Genomic DNA, 25,440 nt, shown 5'->3' on the forward strand with positions numbered 1-25,440 from the left:
ATAAAAAAATCAACACTTGCTATATTTTGTTTTACATAAAAGTTTTATATAATGTTTCTGATGGAAAATCCTGCTTTTAATAAAACATTCTCTGGTCATTTCAAGATCACATTATACCACTGATGTATCTCAAATAGCTTTTAAAACTTCAGTGTAACTGAACCTACCCACTACCCTTGCCACCACCCAAAAAAACAGCAAACCAGCACCATCCACAGAACTGAAAAGTTATTTGTTACGAAAACAAATATTCAAAGCACAAAAATGCTACATAAAAGCACTGGAAAGTCTGTAAGAAAACTCCCATGCCATACATTTTCATTCATGCTCAAAACTTTGCAAATTACTTCCAGTTTCTCAGAGTGCTGTATATTTATCTATCTATACTATGTGCTCTGGGCCACATTAGTTCTCATTCAAAGCACACAGATTAACTACATCTTAAGGGATTATATATTCAGTGCACTATGAAAAAATGAATTTAAACAAACAAAGTAATTATATCACAACAAGCTGCACCCTAACTAGTCACAATTAACAATGCAAACTAAAGTATAAAATCAAGTTTATTACAGATTAGCACTGCTAATGCTAGTTTGATTTCTAACATAATAGAGGATTCTGTGAGCCATTCTGCGTTACCATTCCATGTCTGGTAACACTGCAATCCACCTACAAACTCTTCAAAAGAGCACTCAAAAGTTATTCAGAAATAAGCATTTGTACAGTAAAACCAGCAGAAAAGCATGTTTGCCTTCATCCCAGATGTCAAAGGCTGTCAAAGATATCTTAAGTCTATTTCCATTAGTGATTTAAGCCAATACCCTAAAATTTGCAATGCAGTTTCATGCCGATACAACTAAATAGATGGTATTTGGGAAACTTACCAGTTTGACACCTATGTTTTGATCCATTCAGCAAAGAACAGTTAACTACAGTCTGAGATAGACAGGTTTTATCATCAGCAACAGAACCCAAATATAGAAGAACAGAAATATAGAAACATAGAAAGTGGTAGAAGGTGTATCAAATTCTCGATACGGGATGACTGTTCCCAAAATATTCCTCATTTCTACTAAGGTAACGTAGACTTACACTGATATTATGGGACTAATGATCAGGATCTGAAATTTCAGAACTTGGCCAACTCCAATGTCAGACTGACAACAACACTGAAGCCTTAACTAGATCACATAACAGCCTCAACACAGCTCTGTCAACTCAGGCAATAAGCAGCTATGATGATCTGTATATAGAAAAAATTATACTCCTGACTAATCCTTTTTTTTTTGCCCTGTTACGACTCAAACATCCAAAGTAATGATTATTTTCTATTTTACACAGAAGTAAAATTGCAACATTTCTGGCTCTTTGCCAGTTGTGCATGAAAGACAATTTTGATTCTACATGCTCCTCTTGTTTTCAATCACCAAACCAGTTACACATCTTAGTTTTCATTAACTACTTTGTGCAGTTTTTTTAGTTTATTTAATTATTTTGCATGCATCAATCCATTTAATAAGTAAAGTTGTATCACTTATATAGCAGCAACGACCCATCAATTAAGAGCTACCTAAATAGGTGGATGAAATTATTGTACCCATCATCTACAGATAATTGTAGTACATAACACAGGTATAATACTGTTTCTTTCCACAGAAAATTCAATAAAGTTGACAAAAGAAGTTGTTTTAGAATAGGTGAAACCCTGACAATGCATCACACAAAATATCATATCCTGACTAACAAATATTCCTGTCAACTACGTAGAGACTTTAAAAAAAAATTCAGTTTTAGATTTACACCAATATATAAAATATTACTAAATCTTAGAAAAGTACATGATCTGATGTGCTGCACTACACAGATTCACAGTAGTATAAATTAAACTCAAAATTAGATCTAATAAAATCCTGCAATATCATTATTTCACACAGTTTCTATTTAATGTTTTAACTCCTATATTTTCTTCTTTACTTACAGGCAATAGATTCCATAACTTACAGGAATCTTTTAAATTGCTGTTTGAAGCTGCAGCCTGTGTGTGCTTTAAGATACACACTCAGCAGCAAGCTGAAGAGCAACCAGGTCCAGGCCTGCTGCTGGAACTCATTCACTATTTTACCCTGAGACTAAATCCCACTTTTCCAGGCTTGTGTCCCTTTTCACACTCATGGATACACACACACTTCAGTCATCACTCTAATACTTTTGAGACAATTCTTTTTTGAGAAATTTCAATGGTCTGGGAAGAGAATGGGATACTGAGATAAGGAATCAAACACAGGGAAGACCTCAGCATCTTCAAAAATATACTACAAGGAAAAATTACTCCCTTCACACAAGGTAGCTAATAATGTGGGAGAGAGAACTTCAGGGTACATTTTCCATTGCATCACTCATACATGGTTGCTCAGTGAAAGTTACGTGCAGTTAAATACAGTTTGGAGTTTGTGTGGGTTTTTTTTTTCATTGCATAACAACAGAAAGACATTTTTGCAATGATCTACTAAGAGAAAAAATAACTGAGATTAAACTATAACTATTGCCAAGAACCATCGGCAGCAAACATTAAGAGAATCATGACAGTCATGTGAACCTCTTTGTTTCAGTAATAAATCATGATCACAATTAGAGTTAAAACTTATATCATAAAGATGACTTCTTTGTGTGAATACTCAGGATAAAACAAACGCAAATCATGGAAAAGGTTAGCATTCTGACTCAAGAGTAAGCTTATGACCAGCAATTTCTTTTTTTCCCATTTCTATCCAAAGTTGCTTTATACAGTGTTACCTTCAATAGCTTTATGTCACCAACTAAAGAAGTAGGGTTCGGGCGAGAGAGTTGACTGAAGCAGAAAAACACAGTTACTTCTAAAATTTAAGCACTGAATGACCAGCTGTCATTCTTCACTCTGTTTAGCTACCACAACACTCTTTACTGAAAGCTCACCACAGCTACTGAGAAAGGCAAGGGGAAAACTACAGGGGAAAATAGAATACATCTTAAAAGTGACATATTAGCTCAAATTCATTCACAAACTACATTAGTTTTCTACTACTCTATTTGCCCACCAAAGCCACTGATGCAGTGTTAGTGAACTGCAGTTATGATTAATGCAGACTCATTACTGCTGAAAAAGCAATGAGATGCTAAAATTTCCACACCACATGACTACTCATTTACCATTGAGGGGTCTGTGGGTGAAGGAAGCCCCTCATCAGCATCCTCCTTGATAACATCCTAACAACAACAAAATATTATGGTTTGGGTAAAATGATCAAGGGCTCAACAAAAATTATGAAGTAAACAGTGAATGAGAATGATCTCATAATAATACATAATTCAACAGAAACACATTTGTTTTCTTTAAGTGATTAAAGCTTTTACAACCTTTTAACAGCTTTGCTCATTGTATCAATATCCTAGAGTTAAAGTGATGGACATGTGAGGCTTTTACGTTTTTAATCTTTCCTTAGTTCATAATTCCATTTGAACAGCCATCTCTCAGTAAAATAAATACTGTTAAATAGGAAATTTATTATTCTATAGGAAGGTAGAGACGTCTGCTCATTTCTCCTTTTCAATGGATAAAGCTGAATTATATGCACTTGCAAAAACATTTAAGATAAAATGTATTTTGTTTTACATTTCTTTTAACATTTTAATTTGACCTTCCAGTTTCTAGTATTTGTTACAACATTAAAGGATGCAATTTTATCTTCTACAGACACATCAAAGAATTTGTGACATATTATTAAAAAAATGGAACAAGTTCACAAGTAGCACTCATTTTCTTACAATATTACACTATATCAATTTCAGTATTATAGTACAATTGGTATTTTCATTAAAATATTTTTTGCCAGTATTACTCCTTTAATCTTTATACATGGATATTAGAATTGGTTTTCCTCTGTACTGAATTTCTAAAGTTAAAACAAAATACATTTTACATTACATGTTAATAATACCTTTGCTTAAAATATTTATAATATAAAGTTTATACTTGTCTAATAGAGAATCATCATTAATAACCTTCATTTTCATTACTCACTATATTTATTGTCTAGGTTAGTATTTGAATTACCCTTCAAAATACTTACTAGGCCATTGTTCTGATCTCTGGACAAACTCGTTTTTAGTGGTGGACGTGAGATGAGATGAGAACTGCCAGGGTAATACCTTGGCATGTAAAGATATGGGGCAAAGAATGGCTATGGAAAAAAAAAAGTGTAACAAAAAAGGGACAAACAATTACACAAATCAAAATGTAATAATAAAATAAAAATCATTTCAACAAAACACATCCTCTAGTTGAATTTAATAAAGTGAAAAGAGAAATTACTAATAGCTTTCTTTACTTTTTGCATTGAACAGAATTCAGTCAAAAGCTCTGTAGTGAGTCTCTCAGCAATTGACACCCTTTCATTCTCCTCAGAGCCAACAGGTGCTCTGTCATGGTTTTCTGGAGGAACAGAGTTGGAATGGTTTTTTTGGTAGCTACACTCTAACGTGGTTTGAGTATGGCAAAAGGATAATTTAAGGATAATTCTGACAATTTCACTCTCTGACCTTCTAAACTCAAAATCAGATGCTCAGTAAAACCTGCAATCATAATAATAGCCAAGACAATTGTATCAAACAAACAAAAAGTGTGACACGTAATAGCATTAGTAGAACTTCCCATATCTGTGGCACCCAACCTGAGGGTTTCCACAAATGCTAGATTTTATAAATTTATAAATAGATTCTTATAGCTGACAGTATTTGAGCTTTGTTTTGCTGGAAATATATTAAGGCATGTTGTTCAATACAAACATCATTTGAAAGGACAATGTTAATTTAGACTTTAGAAAAAGCAGAATTATAGCACTCATTGCTTTCAACTCATTACCTAGTTCTTAATAAAACTCCCAAAACAAACAAATGAACAAACAAACAAAAATCACAAAAACCTAAAAAAGTCTCAAAACAATGGCTGTTTTACAGATTTCTGTAGAGTTCTATACCTAGCATTTCCAAAATTGTATTATCTATCTATTTAACAAGAGAACATATTATTTGGTTTGTGTTTCTGCACATGACAAGATTCTGATTAATCTATTGCAGCAAATTCAGTAAAGAGTAAATAATTGTATAACTCAAGGGCCAATCTATGAGGGCAGAGTAAAATTTGTTGAAATATTTCACTTTAGATTTGTCAGTAAGGACAAAAAACCTTCTGTATTCAGAAGGAGTCCTATATGAATTAAGAAATTTAAGTTTAATGTCTGAAGGTATCACTTATGTAGATGGCATATGCTAAAACTTCAAGCACTTTATGGAAAATAAAAATGGTCCCATATTCTTAGCTGCTAGAGGGAGACTCTGAACACTTTCACACAATTACCACAGAAATTTCATATGCTCTTCCAAAGTATGAAGTTACACAATATGCTCTGTAACCATTAGTCTAAATGGGGAAGTTTGGTTTGGTTTAAATATGTAGGAGAACCAATATCTAGCCTTTGCCTTACATTAACTGGTTAGTATAGAAAGATGCAGAAAACTCACTGAATTAAAATAATTTTACTCTCATAAGACATATTCTAGAAATAATATGAACTTTTTTTAAAGAGAGATTTATTTTCAGAAAATATAATGGAATAATCTAATGCATCAGTTTTCCATTAAAAGTTTTAAACCACATGGAAAACCCCCAAGCATGAAATGCTCAATGATCATACTGCATCCAAGTGCCCAGCTCTCACTGCAGTGCCTGTTCTCTGAAATACACACCGAGCACCCACTTGCTGCTTGCAAGACATCAAACTACAAAGCAATGGAAAAAAATTTGTCCACTAACGTAATTATCTCACAATTATTCCATAATTTCTAATCAAGCCTTGAACCCACTTCAGCTACTCCACTGCTTCCCAACTGTGGGATTAATTCTCAATTATAGACTTGAACACTACAGACTCAATCTTCATTTGAAGTATAATATAGGTATCATAAAAACATGATATCAATATAGGTACATATTGGGCATAAATCAGTGTAGAGTTGCTCTTCAAGTCTGCACATAGCCTACAAAACACAGGAGTGGTTATTATTTTTTCAAGACATCAGAGAATTTTCTCCTTTTTTGAAAAAAAAAAAAAAAAAGTACATACCATCAATTCTAGCTCCTACCCAGGAAATCCCAATTAGACCTGCCTACTGCTGTGACCTTCCATATAAGAAAAATGATCTTCACAATGATCGATGAGAGCTGCAGTTCTTAGAACCTGAACTTGAATTCAGCTTGTAGCCAGGCCATTAAACAGTGGTCAACTGTACATGTCAGATAGTCCTATAATGATAGCCAGAGTGCTGAGTTGAAGACCTGATAAATGGGACTGTTATTTTTCCTTTCCAGCTGCTCAGAGGGAGAATGGGATTTTAAACCAAAAATTATTAGATTACGTCACTGCAAGTTCAAGGTCTATAACACAGAAGAATCTAAAGAACAAAGAAGAAATATACATAATAAAAAAGTGTATTTCCTAAAAATAAAGAGAGTGTTTTCCCCAACAGCTCAAAGGTTTCTTTGTTAAGCACAAATGAATGCTTAAAGACAACAGGACAGGAACCATTCACTGGTCAGAATATGGCACATATCCCCAGAACTCAGAGTGGTTTTGAATAAAATTCAGCCATTTCCACAGAAGCATTTGAATCCATTGTCTTGTGTCATACCAGTATTCAAGACCTCTCTCAGAAACTTTTACTGGGGAGAGCCTATTCTTCAATTGCTATTCTTTTTTTTAAACATCATTTTTACAAATACCTGAGAAGTGAAATATGATTGAAAATGCTGAAGGAAACAGTCTTTCAGGATGAATTTCCTACTCTTAAAAGGTTCTCATCACTTATCTCAGTATGTGGTGTTCATGACAGTACCTTCATGAGTTTAGAGTAATGAATTCAGCTCTCTTGACAATATGTGTAAGTGAAACACCAAAAACAATTATACTTTAGAAGGGTAGTATAAAATTCCAGAGAGAAAGGCCAAAACTGAAGCATTTTAGTCTTCAGCAGGCAAAAAAGTAAGCATACCTCTTAAGCCTGTGTATGTACTTGACACAAATGAACAAATAACCGATTGTAAGAACAGCTTATGACTCACAAATAATTGTTTCTGTAATGCTTATTAGAGCCAAAAAAACCCATACAGGTTTCAACGGTACATCACCCCTGACTTTAAACCTTGTCATGTACAGTAACACAAAACAGGGCAAAACAGACACAAAAACAGGGCTTCCAATGAAACACCTATTTTAACAAAGCTGAGTTAGTATCAGCACCAATACTCATGTGACAAGTGTTTATCAGTGTTGGACCACTTCAAAGTATACGTCATTTTACATCATTTTCAATGAAACAGTATGTCACTGTATTGAAGGTATATAAGGATAATTTTAGAATAGATAACTTAAAAACTTCTATGCTACATATACTCTTTTTTTTTTTTTTTGCTTTGGTTAGTAAACACTGATTTAGGAATAATTCAATTTACTTTTCAGCTTACTAGTTTATACATTTACCTACAATCAAATCTACTCAAAATTGAGGCTATTTCCTGTAGATAGAAGTAAGTTATGACTTATATCAGCTCTCTATGGTTTTTTTTTACAATAGTACTAAAAAAAAAATTAAAAATAAAGTTTAAAAATACTGAATACATCCTACAAAATCAGAAAGTTTAGACTCGATTTGACTATACAGTAAAGCACTTCATTTAATTTTCAGGTGAGCCATTCCCAGGACTATGTTTTCTGAGGCCCACAAATAGCTCAAAAATGTATTTTTTATGCAATTTATGTTAATTCCTTTAAATTAGTGTAACACCAGATTAGGGAAAAGATCACAGAATAACTTTAAAAAGAGACAAAAGGGAAGACAGACATACATTCTTGTAATGTAGCTCCCCACTTGAGTTTCTGTTATGTTTTAACAAAAGTCACCAAGAAAAAGCTGGGATCCCTTTCAATGTCTGTGAGTACGTGAACAATTGAGTAAAGTTTACCCTCCCACCCCGCCCTCCAAAAAAGCCCTGCAATATCCTACAACTGAGCAGTGTCAAAATGATTTGACCTTTTTTCCCTTTGTTAATTTGTTTTTTACCACATTTCTCTCCCAGACAACAGTGACTGAATGTTACTGTTGGATTTGTCAACTCTTGGACTTTTCTGAACTCCTAAACAAAACTTGCATGGGTATTTCACTATTTTATAGATGACATCTGCAGTATTACCAGATTAAATCAGAAGAATGTTAATTGGATCTCGATTATTTACCCGATTGTAAAAGGGATGCTGAGGTCCTGTCATACCACTATAGTAACTGCTATGAGGTTGTGGTGATAAAACTCCACTATTGAAAGGTCCATTGAAGGAGGTTGTAGAAGAGCAAGCTGATGAAGGCTGACTGAACAGAGATGTTGCTCTTGCAGGTGCCTCATGTAAAGGTAACGTGGGATAAGGAAGTCCTCCAATATTAATCTGGTCTCTTGCAGCACGAACATCTGAAAAATAAATAGGTAAGATTTTGCCTGAGGTATTTGGAAAAGTTTTCATTTGTTTGCCAATTCATTACAGTACATTTTTGTGTATTTAACTCCCATCACAATTCACCAAGCAGAATGTCAAATTTCAGCTGCATTCAGCTGATTTCTCTTGATGATCACATCTACATAGGAATCTTTAAGAAAGTCAGGACAATTCATTGCATAAATTTACGTAGCATACCAAATGCCTCTAAACATTCAGATTTTTTTTTAAACACGGCATAAAGGAACCTAACTGTCACTCTCCAAGAGAAGTTGCTCCAAGGTTGGTCTGTTCCATGGCAGAGCAACAGATCCCTCCACAAAGTGGCTTTTTCTGACCTGCCAGGAGCTGTCAGTATTCTCACAGGAGGTGTTAATGAAACCAAGGTCCCCAACACACCTCACCCCAGGCACCGGGAGCGACCAGGAGCGCGACAAGGCAGTTTGCACAGCCAGGTGCACAGGAAGGGTGTAGTCACCCCACCGACTCAAGAGGTGAGCTTCACTGGTGGTCATCACCCTCTGGGAAGGAGCTCAGATATGGTATCCACAAGGCAGAAAGTTATGTCCTCTGCACTTGCCAGGAAGGGTGTGACAATCCAGACAGAGCTCCCATCCAGGTCTCAGGCTGCAGGGAGAGCCAGAGCCAGTCACCAGTATTGGACAGCAGTAGAGACAATAGCTGTGTGGGGTGTGATCCTGGTCCAGCCTGGTGGCACAGCTAAGTGAGGAAGCAGAAAGGTTAAGAAGCATGACAGAGTCCAAGGAGAGAAACTACTGGAATCATGCTCTGGCCTTTCTGAGACAGAACAGCCACCAGAAAAAAACAGGATCCAGGGGGTCCTGTATCCTCCCCCCAGCAGGCAGAAGGCAGCTGCACCAGGGGAGGTTCAGGCTGGACACCAGGAAGAATTTCTTTGGTGAAGAGGTGGTTAAGCATTAGAAGGGCTGCCCAGGGAGGTGGTTGAGTCACCATCCCTGGAAGCATTCAAGAAACAACTGGATGTGGCATTTAGTGCTGTGGTTAAGTTGATGTGATGGTGTTTGGTCAAAGGTTGAATTTGATAATCTTGGAGGTTTTTCCCAGCCTTAATGATTCTAAGATTCTAAGACAGTACCTCAAAAAGAAGTGGATGGAGGGAAGTCCTCACTCAGGGCAGCAGACAATCCCCCCCCCGCCTTTGCCCATCTCACACTCCCAGGTGCCTCTGTACAATAGGTATGAGGCTCTGGATGTGAAAGGCCAGTCAATGGATGATGACCAAGACAGTCTATTACACCAGAGGTATTCCAAGGGTCAGAAAGGCCTATACCTCATATCAAGGCCAGTTTCACAAGGAAGAGAAGATGGATTGCAGTGTAGGTGATTCCCTTCTAAGGGAAACAGAGGGTCCAATATGTTGTAATGGACCATCCCCTTCAGAAGCCTGCTGCCTCCCTGCGGTCTGGGTTAAGGACACCACCAGGAAAGGCCCTACCCTGATATGGTCCTTGGATTACTATCCATTACTGGTCTTTCATGTGGGAGGCAATGAAGTTAAAAGGCACAGTCCAAGCGCAACCAAAGAGTCTTGAGGACCATGGGACAATTGGTGAGGGAATCTGGAGCACAATTTATTTTCCCTCTATCCTTTCACTTGCAGGCAGTGACACTGAAAGAAATATACAGACCCATTGATACATGGCACCATGGTTGGTGTCACCACCAACATTTTGTCAGTTTTGATAACAGGAAGGCCTACAGTGCATCAGATGCCTACAGGCATCAGACAGGATTCACCTTTCTCAAAATGGGAGAGTCTTTGCTCGAGAGCCAGCACAGCTAATTCACAGAGCTTTAAACTAGACATGACAGGGGAGGGGCATAATATTAGGCTTGCCTATGACAAGCTGTGCGATGACATATCAAGGTTAGAGGGACGCAGTGCTAGTGAGGGCCCTCAGCCAGTGGCTCTGTGCTGGAGCACTCTTGAACTCTTACAGAGATCAACCAGGGGCTCCTGAGGTAACAGAAGTCAACAGGGAAACACCAGTGAAAGGGACATTCCTCTAAGAAGGTGACATGGCCAACAACCAGCTGAGGTGCCTCTACATCAGTGCACACAGCATGGGCAACAAACAGGAGGAGCTGGAAGCCACCATGCTGTTAGAAAAATATGACCCAGTTGCCATTCTGGAAACTTGGTGGGAACGAGTCCCAAGACTGGAATGTGACTATTGATGGCTACAGGCTGTTCAGAAGGGACAGGGGAGGAAGGAGGGGAGGAGAGGTTGCCCTCTGCATCAGGAGATGGATAGATTGCAAATTTTTAAAAATAGTAGAAAGGAGGACCCCAGGAACTACTGGCCCATCAGACTCATCTCTGTGCCTGAGCAGATCATGGAACAGATCATCCAAGACACATGGAGGACGGGGAGGTGATCCAAGACAGTCAGCACAGCTTCACCAAGGGCAAGTCCTGCCTGACCTAACCCAGTTGCCTCCTATGGTGGGCTGACTATGGCAGTTGACAAGAGAAGGGTTACAGATGTCATTTATCTGGACTTCTGTAAAGTCTTCGACATGACCCCCACAATATGCTTCTCTTTAAACTGGAGAGAAATGGATTTGATGGTTGGATTTTTAGATGGATAAGAAATTGGGTGGACACTCACATCCAGAGGGTAGTGGTCAATGGCTCAGAGTCACAATGGACATCAGTGATGAGTCGTGTCCCTCAGGGGTCCATACTGGGACCAGTGTTATTTAATATCTTCATTAATGGACAAAGGGATTGAGCGCACCCTCAGCAAGTTTGCAGATGACACCAAGTTGAGTGGTGCCGTTAACACACCTGAGGGATAGGATGTCATCCAGAGAGACCTGGACAAACCTATGGGAATCTCATGAAGTTTAATAAGACCTCATGCAAGGTGCTGCACCTGAGTCAGGGTAACCCCCAATATCAATACAGGTTGGAGGATGAAAAGACCAAGAGCAGCCCTGCCAAGAAAGACTTGGGGGTGTTGGTGGATGAGAGGTTGGACATGAGCTGGTAATATGAGCCTGCAGCCCAGAAAGCCAAACATATCCTGGTGAGACCCTCCCTGGAGTTCTGCATCCAGCTCTGGGGTCCCCAGCACAGGAAGGACATTGACCTGTTGGAGCGAGTCCAGAATAGGTTACCAAGATGATCAGAGGGTTGGAGCACCTCTCCTGTGAGGAAAGGCTGAGAGAATTGGGTTTGTTCAGCCTGGAAAAGAGAAGGCTTAGGGCGGATGTAACTGCAGCCTTCCAGCACCTGATAGGAGCCCACAAGAAAGACAGAGACTATTTATAAGGCCATGTAGTGACAGGACAAGAGGGAATGGCTTTCCTCCATCTGCTAAAGCAGTCCCCAAAGCAAGAACAGCAGATTCTCCCCTCCAAAACAGAGGTTTTAATCTATTATGATCTCGCCATTACAGCAAAGCTACTAAGTGAAACGGAATGGCATCAAATCAGTGACGCCAAATCAGTGAAGTCAAATCAGACAATCTGAAGGTCTGATTTGATGAACAAATCAGTATTCTGGGTAACATACAAAGTAGTTGTACTTAAAACAAAAATAAATAATAGAATTGTCATTTTCCATTTATTTGAAAACATACCTGCAATGATTTCGCGCAGTTTGGGATCCAAGTTCACAGTACAAGGCAAAAAGGTTCTTACATCACGTGCAACAAGAACAGGTGTTCGTGAGGATAAGAATACTTCAAAGTTCCGTATATCTGCATCAATTTCAAGTAGAGGTTCAACATCTTTAGTTGTAGGAATATTCTTTGAAATTCTGGGAGGGTGAAATTAGATAAATCATAAGCCATATTTATTAGAGTATGACTTCTGTTTACATAGTGATATTCTAGGGTGAAATACTAATACACTTGCATCCATTCTCCCTGTTCTCTGTAAAGTAAGAGAACCCATAAAGAACTGCACTGTCTGCAGAAGGTTTAATGTAACATTTTCTGATATGCAAAAAACCTCAAACTGCTAAACAATCTGATCTAATTGTATTCTTCAGAGAAATGTCAAAGAAGCCATATAGAAGACAAAAATCAGATCTAGAATTTACAGATCAGTAAAAACAAATCCAAAGTCAGGGGAAGTTAACATTAGTCAATGTTAACCTCAAACATCTATTCAAATTCCTATACCCAAATCAGAAAGTCCACTGTTAAAAAAATCTCATTTTTAAACTAACACCTTTTGTAACAGAACACTCAGGTATCTTTAATGTTGATCAAAATCCAACTGTGCATCCATAGTAAAGTGGGAAAACAACCACCTGCTTTCAAGTAGTTCACCTCCTAAGAAAGGAAGCCACAAAGGATAACAACAAAACCATGAGACATGATCAAAGTAAGGGACTGTTTATGCATTATGACTATTGTCAAGCAACAGTGGGGGTTTTGTAAGCACTTGTGTAAAGGGGAGTTTCAGGAAGGAACAAGGAGAAGGATTAAATGTTAGTCTTGTGGAAGTTTATGAGAAGCTCCTACTAAATGCAATCAGGTGATAGTGGGTCAGATGGACCTATCTTATTTGGTATCTTATCTCATAGTACCAAGATCTCATCTAATATCAAATGAGAAATTATAATCTAAAGATTACTAAGACGAAAAAATGTTTCTCACCCCCAGTATAATAAAAAAGGAAACAGTGAAAGAATGCACTGAGAATGGTGAACAGAGTTACAGTAATGGCTATAAAGTGACTGTGACAGCGCTCTACATGGATACTAGTGAAGTAATCACATTGTAGGTAAAGGAAAAACAGAAAAAATTGTGAGAAAAAATACATAAAGATAAAAAACCTTATACAAATACAAAACGAATTATGCATCTCAGTAGTTAATGGCTTCTTCCAAAGACATATTATGACTACAGTGCCATGAAAAAGGGTGACAGCATAGATATGTTGACTGTTCTATGAGCTGCTGTAACTTGTCGAAAAGAAGTTGGCATAGCACAAAGAAAGTGTAAGAGTTTTCTCTGATTACAGGACAGTTAAAACAGCTAAGGCAACTACCAGTGCTGTCATGGGGGAGTGCACTGATGCATGGATGGGAAGGGAGGAGCCCTCATGCACACCCAGTAACTTATCAGTACAACCAGAAATCTCTTACATTAGATAAATTCACATTTGTGTCTATGAAGAGAAAAAAATGCAACACTTAAAAGAACCGCCCAACTGGTTTTAATTGAATTGTATTTTTAATAGACCCAATGAACTAAGTCTATCATTAGCTGAACAATCTTACCTTATTTCACAACTGAATTGCTTTTTAAAAGCAACAATCTTTTTTTATATCTTTATTTTTAGAACTTCCATAAAAGGTAAATTTTATGTACCATGGGATTTTTCCAGAGACAACAGTGGCTGATTTACACAGAACACTTAGCATTTAATGTTAAGAGAAATAAAAGAATTGAGGATCAATGCTAGATGCTTGAAGTACAACCTCTTTCACATTAAAAAAAAGTATTTCAACTGTGTGTTAATTTTTCAGTTTGATCTTTCAGGATAGTCTTGCTATATACTAAAAGTAGAATTAACAAATTCCTATAAATTTTACCAGAAAACAACTGAATGGACCACATACCTAACAGATGGAGGATACTGCCATACCATGCTGTCATAAACAGTGTTTGTGAATAACTTCATTCATAGTTAGAAGTTACTTCTACAGCACAGGAAAAATGTAACAAATATAAAGCATAAAAGTAAGTGTAGCCTATTCTAACAAAGGTTCTGATCCTTTAAATCGTTATGAGATGTTGTCCGGATGGCAGTGGGATTATCCACTTTGGGGAATTTCAATGCATGTAAGGTTTCACAGGCTCCAGCCTTAAGAGAATAAAAGGTGGTTTTACAAGAAGCCAAACTTGACATCCAGAAGTAGGTTACAGTTTCAAATAATGAGAACAGTTCATTCTGTGGCAGTGTTTAAAGAAATCTAGTAGAAGCTAAAAGTAGTCCTAACCTCAAGGAGTGAATGGTTAAAAGGAAAAAATAAGAACATTGGCAGTATCAAAGTAAAACTTGTACACTCCACAGAATCTGAGAATTAAATATTTTACACTAATTTTTAGCTACTACTTTAGGTTTTTCTATTTTGCCTTACATAAAACTATAACTAAACTGACTGAACATGTGTATGTTTTCAATCTAAGAACAGAAATGTAAAAAAAGCAAAATCACTAATGTATGCTTTATTTATATACATTAGTTACATAGATTTACTGTGAGTATTCTAGATAAGAGTTCAGCACTGGCAAAGTAAAAATTAAGTCCCTTTTTAAGTCAGGGACTGAAGAGTTAAAGAGTGGCCTACTTCAACACTTAAATCTACAAAATAAAAAGCCAAAAGAGAATGTGACATAGATTTAAATAAAACACACAGCTGATGAATCACATGAAACAAATTAGCTGAATTTTAATGCCAGCTCTACTTAAGTCTGAATGCGAACAGTGTTCCGAATACGATGAACAAAGCTACTGTTCAGAAGCCAATAGCCCACTGCTGGTGTGCAGATTGAAGTCTCTATTCTAACCTCCCGAGCTCCATGTCTTAAACTACGCCTTTGAAAGAAATATTTATGTAAACGATAATCTTTTGGCAAAGAGCCACAAAAACCATACGTGCCTGTACTGCTCAGATAAAAAATAAAAGGTTAGCATGTAAAGCACTTTAGGAGTTACTTTTTCTAAAACATAAGCATGCAGATCTAAAAATAAAGCACTGTGAACACCCTATTCTCATTTTGGGGCTAGATTCCTGAGGCAAAAGAATTACTTTTTAAATCAGAAACATCAAAAACTGTCAGTGTTACAGAGTGTCTGTTTCCAAAGAAACTACTTGAACTTAAAAGGAATTAGGCCAAAACAGAGCATTACATTGACAGAAGTGAACCTTAAAAATTCATTCCACTATTCTGCATTTCTTAAATTAAAAACTGCTTTCACTGTGGATTAAGTTATATTCCAACAATGATGGATTATTTCTGGCTTTTTCCTCATATACAGATAATTTACTGTAAGTACACAGAGGTACATAATCCTGTCTTCCATTCAAGAGACTGTAAATTTGAATCAAATTTTTTCTAGTTATATTCATCTTGCACTTCCAGGACTGACTTGAAGAATAACCACCATGGTCCAACAGTGTGTCCAGCACTGAATGTCGCCAGCATAGCATGGGCTACACATGACATTGCTCATCTATTCACCAGCTGCTTCACGACCCAACCAGGTGGTGGTAAAATGGCAACAGCATCAACTACCTCCATCTGCACTTGAGGCTGCACTGTGCCCACACTGCCTATGCCATCGGTCATGTCAGGCCCTGGCATGTGCCAACAGGCTCTACCATCTCTTCCCCCCAGCCAGGGGTTTTGGGGCCTGTACTCAAGGTCGGCTCTGACACAGAGCAGCCGAGTGACCTGGGATCTGACTGTGGTAACACAAGCTGCGAGAAACTTCACTGGAGGGCTCCCTTGCCTGACTTAAGAATAGTTTTAAAGCTCAGGCCTTTGCCCTTGGTCCTCGCCTGAGCTAATCTATGTACCTTCAGTCTCAGCCTTGACCCACTGACCTAAATTCCTGCCTTGGCCTAAAATGTGCCTTGTGGCTAACAGACCAACTGGGCTGTTTTCTGTCTCTGGTTACTGCCACTGAACTTGCTCTGATTTTCCTCTTTGGCTACTGTGGGACTGCACTCCTTGATCATGAGGACAATGCCCTGCCTGCCCTGCTGTTCTCCTCACCTCCCAGCTCGCCTTCTCTCATGGAGAAGCCTGCCCTCCTGTTCCCAGACAGGTGGAAGGTTGACTTCACTGCAAGTGAGAAGAGTCATTTAACTTTTTAACTCCATAAAAAGCAACAGACAATTAATTGCTATTAAACAATAGACAGAGCAACAGAACACGTGCTTGAAGGCATAGTATGTTTTATCGATCATGTGCTTTTAAAATTTTTCTCTCAATACAGTGTAAAACGTTGCTTAAAATAATGAAATAACTTCTCATTAAAAATGACAAACCCCCACTTTTTCTAGAGGTTTGATACAGAGAAATACAATAAATAAACAAATGCTACTAATATAATGCTTTGCTCTGAAGTTATTTATCCTATTCTTCTCATATTTGGTCAGTATAGTGACAGTGTTAAAAGCTCTCACACAAAACACTCCAGGAACTTTGCAGTACTATCAACATATCAAGAGAAGTGCTGTAAACATTCCTTCAAACTGAAATTTGCAACAGGTCATTTGGACACCAAAGAAGAACATTCACTTATAAGCACACTGGTATAAAGACAGGAATAAAAAGTCATAACACACTCAATACTAAAACATAAGGGAATAAATGCTTTGTCTTAATAAAGATCAAAAAAAGAGAAAGTTATAGTTTGATATATCTATCTAGACAAAAATTCAAACCCCCTCAGAGCATATTAAGCAGAAGAGACTTCAGTGAACAGATGCAATAGCTATTTAAAAACTCCTATTACCACAGGTATTCAGGAAAGCTTGCTTTGCAGAAGTGACTCTATCCAATTCAAATACCAGCAGATAAAGCAACACCTCAGTGTTGCTTTTAATCATTTCAGAGAGAAAAAAACAATTTCATCCTTAAAAGATTGATATTTACTAAACTAATCTCCCACATTCAGTATCACGCACTGTCACTGAGCCACATTAAAAAGCTCTATTTTTAATACAACTTTCCAGAACACACCCTGCACTGGCATTCTATAATTAAAAAAAGTGTTCATGAAGTTACAAATGCCCAGATTCATTCACAGCTTTGTAGTGCTATTTGAATTACAAAAGGCAAAAGAATTAAAAAAAAATTATTATACTTATTACAGAGATGGAAAAGCAGTGAAACACAGTAGCACAGAAGAATCTGAGATTGCTCAAAGCTGGTCTGTAACCAAAAAAGTAATTTTGTATCACTAACTGACAAGTCCAACAAGATCACTCACACAAGTGAATTACAAGAATATTGTTTTAATCTGGTTTTGGTATTTTCATCACTAAACATCAGCTACAAAGCTACCATATGGCTTTATGCAGGGATTCTTTTAGTCAGTACCTTCACCTGTAGGAATTCAGAAATCCAGCAAATATTTGCAGGTCCTCTAGCATCACAAATGGCCATGATTCACCCCAGTCTGCAGCACAGGACTCTTTTCTGGGGCTACACCATGGGATACAGTTAAACCTCAGGCAAAAGAACGCTCCTCCTCCAAAAATCCACAGCAAAAACTTCACTCACAGAAGCATGAGTTCCACTTCTCAAAGTCAAAGACTGACCTGTCAATCTGTTACAAATGCTATTCGGAAATGAAAGGCAAAAAAGTACAATGGCTAAACTACATTAACTTTAAGGTTAATAACTGAGATCTAAGTCAAACAGAACCACAGGCACACTACATCCTTTATACAGCATTTGGATTACCTGATCTACTCCTTGTCTTGCCCTTGCATTTCCAGCTAATCATCTCACCTCACAATGTTTTCCCATGTCATCAGGTTTTGAATAAACCTTCTGCTTGACAAAAATATTCAGCAGGCACAAAAGGTCATCCTCTCTTTTATTTCCCAACTTGATCGATTCCCCTAAAAGTAAAGAAGTCTCAGAAATTGACTTACACAGGTTTAAAATAAAAGTTTTCTTCCCTGACATAATGGTGTTAAAATTAAGCCTTCTGTATTTTACCTTAAACAAGTATCAATCAGTGGTGCTTGGAGGGATTTGAAATATACAGAGGAACATTTTTGACAGATGTCATTTAATGCACATTAACTACTCTGGTAGCATCTAAACTTATCTGGAAAGTATTTTTAAAATACGACTTATTATTTTATATTACACAGGTAAATTAAAAAAAGGTAAAAATATTCCCCTTTCTTGTTTTTATCAGCTTTTGTTCCAATCCTTTTTCTCTCCCTACTACCTTCTCATCTGAACTTCCATGTCCTACTTCCACGACTACTTGTCATATCCTCTAGTACTTTCTTTACTTCTTTTAGCCCTGCCTCATATAAACCTATTTAGGAGACAGTTTGGGCATCAACCACCTACTACTCAACCGGTACATTGACTTTTAACACTGAGCCTACACTATTAGCACAGTAAGAAACATAATAACTTTCATGTGCCCTGCTTTTTAAGTAGGAGGCAATAAAAGGAAACAGAAAAACAAAAAGCAGGTTAAATATTTTAGAAGTAATGCCTCACTGTGAGGTCCACAAGAATACTAAATTGTCTGCTTAAAGGAAGTGATTTATTTAAACCTGGTCTGGGCAAAGATGATTGCAGAGAACATTATAATCAGAGTGATGAATGTGGCACCTTTCATAGCTTTTTCATTTTTAATTTCTATAATCACTAAATAGCTACACTTCTTAAATTAATACATCAATAGGCATTAAGCAACTCACAAATCCCTCAAAAGTTCATTTCACCCTTTTTATTAAAAGGCATTTAAACAGTGTCAAAACTGGAATTAACATAATAACCTTCCAGAAAAGTTACATTTCAAATGATCTTGCTCAATTTTAACATTGCCAGAGATGTGCTGAAAACATGTAACACACTTTTCTAAAAGAATAATTCAATAGATACTTGTCTAAGGCACTGTAATGAAAAAGTAGACAGACAATGCTTATCTTTGGTTTTTATTTTACTTCTTTTCTTACTTATGTATATTAACAAAAAAACCCTCAAATGATTTAAACAAAAGCTTTTAGCTCAACACATAATTGCAACAAAATTACAATAATTGTACCAATTAAAATAATCCTGAATGAACAGTTTGTCATCTTAATGTTCCAATGGTTTATAGAAGGATCTACTTAATTAGTTGAAATTGCTTTCCAATGTTAGTATCAAATGTCATTTGTTAAAAGTTGAGCGATTTCGAAAATAATTTAACAAAGCAATTTTACAAAACACCAAGAACCAACATTTTCTTTTCAGCTAAATAAAGCAAGCAGATGTGTCATCAAATTGCTATAAAAATAAATGAGCCTTTATATGGAGAAAAATAAATTTTACTACTAGTGCTACAGAATACTACTTTTTTTATGAAATCAATTTCTTTAATAAAATAATTTTATATCATTTATATCTTGGTGGTATTTCTAGTAAATTGTAAATATATTTTCTTAAATTGAAGCAGTAAGCAATGAAGTAGGAATATTCCACTGTATGTGAAACAGTTTTAACCTAAGTGATTTCTTAATTTGATTCACACAGGTGTATCACACAAGAGATCTGAACCTGTCAGTAAAACACAACACCAATGAAACTCTGCTATAGAACTCCCAATCTACAGTAATCAAGTGCTGTTTCACCTATAACTAAGTTAGTTTTTACCAGTTTAAGAAAGAAGGAAAAAAGAAAAAAGAGGAAAAAAGAAGAAAAGAAAAATAGAGGATGAGTTATCTAGTAACCTGAAATTAAGTATTTCTCTGGTTACCATTACTAGAAATAACTTTTTCTGTGGCTGATTTCAAAAAGGGGTAACTTCAGTAAAGACTGGAAAAAAACCCAAGAAAAATCATATACCAGTGCAGAAACTGGACTAGAACTTAAGAAACTAAAATACAACAATACTTTCCATTACTGATAAAGGAGACAGAGCAGATGTCTTCCATAAATTATCCCTTGGAATGGTGTAAGAGTTGCAAAAGCATTAAAAAAACTAAGACATGAGCTATGGCTGACTTAGATCCCTCAGTTCTTCCACCCCCCCCCCCCCCCCCCCCCCCCCCCCCCCCCCAAAAAAAAAAGAATCCTGAATAAAAAAAAGCTGCTATGCTATTCTTCTAAATTTGGTATGTTCTGCCTTGGCACATCGTATTGCCATCCAATTTGCCATCCATCATAGGTAGGCATGCATACATATGTGCACAAAGACTTTATCTCAGAGGTTAATTTAAGCCCAAGTGATGGATGAATTATATGTTGCTAAATTTTAAATAATGGTTAGTTACAATTCTGAGAAAAGTATAACTATTTTCTCATTCTGGAAAATCTCTCTCTTTTTTTCAAAATCAAAAAGTTGAGATTCTTGATTTTCATAGTTTGCTTCAGCTTCCCAAAAGGCATATTTTCAAGGAGATTAAGTAAGGGTGGAGATCCTAATCTGAACAGATGGTTCTTGAGAGTTTCTTCTATCCTGAGCCAAGCTCTTCTGTTCTAATATTTTTAATAAATATGTAAGAATAGTCACAGAAATTCAGGGACCAGCAGCTATTTGCAATATCCTCACAATGAATTGATAAGCCCTGTCTTAATATCCCAGTTTTGTCAAAGCGTGGGCAAAGGATGACAGGAAGGACTGCTGCTCGTGACATCAAGCCCAACAAGTAAACTAACATCAAAAGCAGCCAGTAGGAAGTATTTGAATAGAAGGTTGTGTGAATACCTGAATTATGCATCATTAAACAAACTATAAATTCAGTTCTGGGGATAAGCATCCACTCCTCCCCAGCATCTTTAAAGAGTGAGACAGTGCATCATGGTCTCTCTTAGGACTATTTCCTTAGCTATACCAGCCTTATATTTCATCACCAGTTTCAGTAGGTGATAGCTAGAATTACATTCAGAAAGATACAGAATCTAGATCCTAAACCCATGAGAGAGAGGACAATAATTACCATAGATCTACCTAATTCCTGGGTGACTGCTCTACCTATGTCTCATACCCACATATGACCACGAGAAAATTCTCATGGATTATTATCAACTTCATACTGACTTTTTTCTTTCCAAGGGGCCTTCCATAACAGGTAGGTCATTTAATTGCTCTGGTAACCTCCAGTGTGTTCCTTGCCATTTTCTTTTCAAAGGCCAACTGGAACTTTCTTATAGTGCCCTTGTCTGCCTGGACAACACATTATATTCACCAGGACCAGAAGGTTTCTGCAATTTGCCACACAACCTGCCTCAGCACTTGGTTTAACTAATTTAAACACACTTCCCTTCCAATTAAAGTAGCCTTTGCTGCTGTGCTTTATGCTGAATCTGATTTTTATCTCCTGCTGCAAATGTGCTCAAACCACATTTATTTGCCCAGGCTTTTCAAGGGCTTCAGCTACTGACTCTCATTGTGCCTGAACAGGCTCTAGGATGCAAGGTAACCTATAGCAATTCTGGGCATTCACACTAGCAGAACCACTGATGTTTCAGGAACTTCAGGGGTAAAAATTCAGCCCATCCATAGCCTTTCAAGTGCTTACGAATTTAGCCAGTCACATTCTGAAATGCATTCCTGAACTCAAGAGGCACAGTGCGCCTGAGGTTTCACTTTCAGCTGTACAAACCTTACAGTTCAGCTACTAACAGCCCTAAGAAGTGACCAACTGGTAAATCTGCCATATTTAAAGAGAACTGGTTAGCTCATAGATGCAGAAACACTCCCTAACATCTCCAGATTTCAGAAGTAAAAAAAGCCTACAGGCAATAGGGTTACAGAATCAGTTTAGTGATTTCTAGGAACATCTTTCAATTGACAAAGTACTGCAGAATTTGATTTCTGCTATGATAAGAGGGATACAAAGAGACAAAAATGTGTTCAGCAGATTATCTTAGTGAGTCAACTTAATATGGAAAGGGACTGAAAAGACATTCCTTCCCATAAAATCACCTTTAATAGCATGGCTTTTAATCAACAAGGTGGCAGTATCAAATCTCTGACATCTTCAGCCTTAAGCAGTAGAAAATATCAAGAAACAAAGATGACCAAAACTCAGAGCCTCAAACTGAAGTGAAAATCTAAGGCTTTTGGGGAAAAGAAATGAATTAGTCAAATGTCTTAGACTGAGGGAGACTTGAGAAGAAAGGAGAAAGTATTCAAGCAAAACTGGGAACTTGTCACTGCATAGGAAATAGGACAGTGATGATATTCACAGCAAAATCTGATGTGAGACTAGAGCTTTCCTCAGTCTCTTAAATATCTTTTCTACTTTGGTACAACCTTTTTAAAATGTGATGACTAGAAACTCTGGTGCTTGAAATTCAGAAAAATCACAGATTTGTATAATACAACACATTCGTTCTTTCCATTGCTTTGCTAGGAACTCCTAAAGACTGTTTCATTTTCTGACTGTTGAGAGGCACTGAATATTTTTCAGAGAAATCAGCAACAATTCATGAATTCCTCTCCTCAGTGCAGATTTACAGCCCCTTACTGCGTTAGCAGAATTACAGGTGAGAGTATTTTCTCCAGTATGTTATGATACCTATATCAACAATGACTTTGATCTGCAACTTACTGATAACTACTTCCACAACTCTGTGTGAAACAGTCATCCTGATTATACTCCCCCACTGTATCTCCCCCCTCTGTCAGATCATTTACAGGCATGTCCAAGAACACAAGACTTATCTTTGGAAACCTTACCTGTAAGTTTCTCACAGGACCCATACTCCTATCTTTTGCTTCCTTCTTTTGTTTTCCTGAGGCAATCTTACCTAGTACTGTCTTAAATCTTAATACATTTAGATGTTCTTAGATCAAGATCTTGCTTAAAATTTCTTAAATTTCAAAATATTTCATTGCTTTCTTCATACGTTCATTGACTGTTGAGAATTCAGTTTCTTGAAACATATCTTCCTTCTACAAAAGCCACAGAGATTTTTCCCAGGATATAATTTATTTATATCAGGTACTGTCATTTATTCTGGTGTAATGGATGTTTCATTTGTCTTCACAAGAGAGCACATTCCCATGGCTGGCTAATTTACAAGTTTGAGAAATCTCAGTTGCACACTTTCAACAGAAACTTGCTTTAATCTGACAACTTAATTCTCTTATAAAGTCATTTGCAGAAAGCCCATTATTTTATTCCACTTCAGAGTTCTAAAAATTTGCCTTTTGCAACTTCTGCAGACCGCTTTGGTTTAACTGACATTAGGAAGACTCTGTACAGCAACACAGAGGAGCACAACATAAACGTAGAGGAATATTAATTATATGTCACAACTGTAAATAAAATGGCAAAGATAATTAAACCAGACCAGGATGGAGAAGTTGATAATGACAATAGTGGGCTCGACCACAAGGGAACCTAAACACAAAAGGGGAAGGAGAACACAATAGACGAACTCAGAATTTAGAGCTTAACCTGGTAAGGAAGAGACTATATGAAAATCCTAATGATGAGAGATGACTTGAAAAGGCAACAGATAAACCCAGAGGAATAAATACTGGTACTAACAAGTGTACCAGCTGAAAAACTAGATCAAGGAAAGATCCAGACCAGCAGAGAGAGAGAAAAGCTAGAGGTGGGAGGATAGAAGTGAGACAACATGGCAAGCTCGCTTAAGGAAGTAAAAAGAGTAAAGGTATTCTTTTTGAGAATACAGACTGAAAGCCAACAATGCAGATTCAACATTGTTTTAATTTCAAAATTTGTCACAGATACAAAGCATGGGATTGTTCCCCTCTATGAAAGAATTACAGCATAGTAACATTCTACCTGTTAGTATAAGAGAAGTGACTCCAATTCAAAAAGATTCATAAAGGTATGCCTGTGCCAAAAATCCAAGTCTAATTTTCTTTGGGGTATTGTTTTGGTAGTCTTTTTTATATTTTTTAAAAACCCAGGGGAAAAGTTGCCAGTGTAACATTCAGTAGGTTTTTCCACGTCTGCATAGTATGATACAGTGAAGATACACTTCTCCTGACAGAACTGTTTTCATACTCATCAATATTCACATTCTTCACAGCATCTCCAGAAAACCATAAATTTATTTTCCCCAACAATTTCTCACAATAAGAATATATTAGTTAGCTTTTTCCTTAAAGACAAATTGAAGCACTGAGATATAGTATGTGGTTAGTTACCAAACTGAGATATCCATTTTTTTCAGAGTACTCCACCAACTGAAAGCAGAGCTCCCAGTAGCTCCAGAAATAGCTCCAAACCCTGAGCACTTAATATCAGCCTACAGAACCATACGTTGTATGCCATCTCCCCACAGAGGCACAAGTACTGTCCAAGCGAAACGTACTATACAGGTGACTAGTCCAGCATCGCACAAACTCTGACAAACAGTTGTAGAGCAGCTTTCAGTTGTCTTAGTTTAGTTTTCCTATTGCATTCTTTGCAACTACAACAGCTAGCACTGAGATGCGACAGAAAATGGCCCTCTCCTTTATTACGGTTTGCAAATACAGTCTGCAAAACTAAATTCTGGAGCTGAAGGGGAGCGCGGGATGCGCGGAGCGGGCCGGGAGCGGCGGGGCCGGGGCTCGGCGGGCGCTCCGCCAGCGCCACCTGCCGGCACCGCCCCGCGCCGCAGGCGGGGAACGCGCCCCGCTCGGCCGCAGCTCCGACCGAGGCAGCGGCGCTGGGAGGGGAGCCGGGCACAACCCGGGACACAGCAGGGACACAACGCGGGGTTCGTTACCGCCTGTCAGTCATACCCTCAGGGCACACATGAATTATCTACTGTAACTCTTCAGCCCAAGGGAGCTGTAACAGACCAGCCCACTGCGCTAACCCTCGGCCCCATACAGTCAGCAGTTCTCACGGCAAGGTAACACTGGTGATTCAAAAGCTTTTTAACACAGGATATTTTAAATGCTGGAAAAGCAACCATAATATCAAAGCATTTTCCGTATACAGAGAATGCGATCAAGTGTGAAACTCCTACACTTAACACAAAACCTACAAGATTACTTTCATCCAAGGGAGACGCTGAAGTGGCAAAACCAAAGACTTTGTATTGTCACAATAAAAAGTAGTTTAATACAAACTATTCAGTTTTAGGAAAATTACACTCTTGCTCCTGCTCTAAAGTATCAAAATATTAGAAAA

The 25,440-nt window shown here is 37.4% G+C and overlaps 1 protein-coding gene across 4 annotated transcripts in view; it reads right to left on the bottom strand.

Annotated features, from left to right (window-relative positions):
- The window catches only part of KIDINS220 (kinase D interacting substrate 220), a 77,212-nt gene that overhangs the window by 10,125 nt on the left and 41,647 nt on the right, over window positions 1–25,440 (bottom strand). For 2 of the 4 annotated variants that reach the window (XM_027640960.1, XM_027640959.1), the window contains exons 23-24: window positions 12,209–12,387; window positions 8,328–8,554 (exon numbers count right to left, since the gene is read on the bottom strand). In XM_027640960.1, coding sequence (XP_027496761.1) covers window positions 8,328–8,554; window positions 12,209–12,387 — 406 coding nt within the window. Of the gene's footprint in view, window positions 1–3,189; window positions 3,247–4,109; window positions 4,221–8,327; window positions 8,555–12,208; window positions 12,388–25,440 lie in introns of all 4 variants that reach the window. The other 2 variants (XM_027640957.1, XM_027640958.1) reach the window with 2 other exon arrangements.

Source organism: Corapipo altera, unplaced genomic scaffold (assembly GCF_003945725.1).
Source record: "Corapipo altera isolate COAL_440 unplaced genomic scaffold, ASM394572v1 46, whole genome shotgun sequence".
Taxonomy (NCBI): Eukaryota; Metazoa; Chordata; class Aves; order Passeriformes; family Pipridae; genus Corapipo; species Corapipo altera.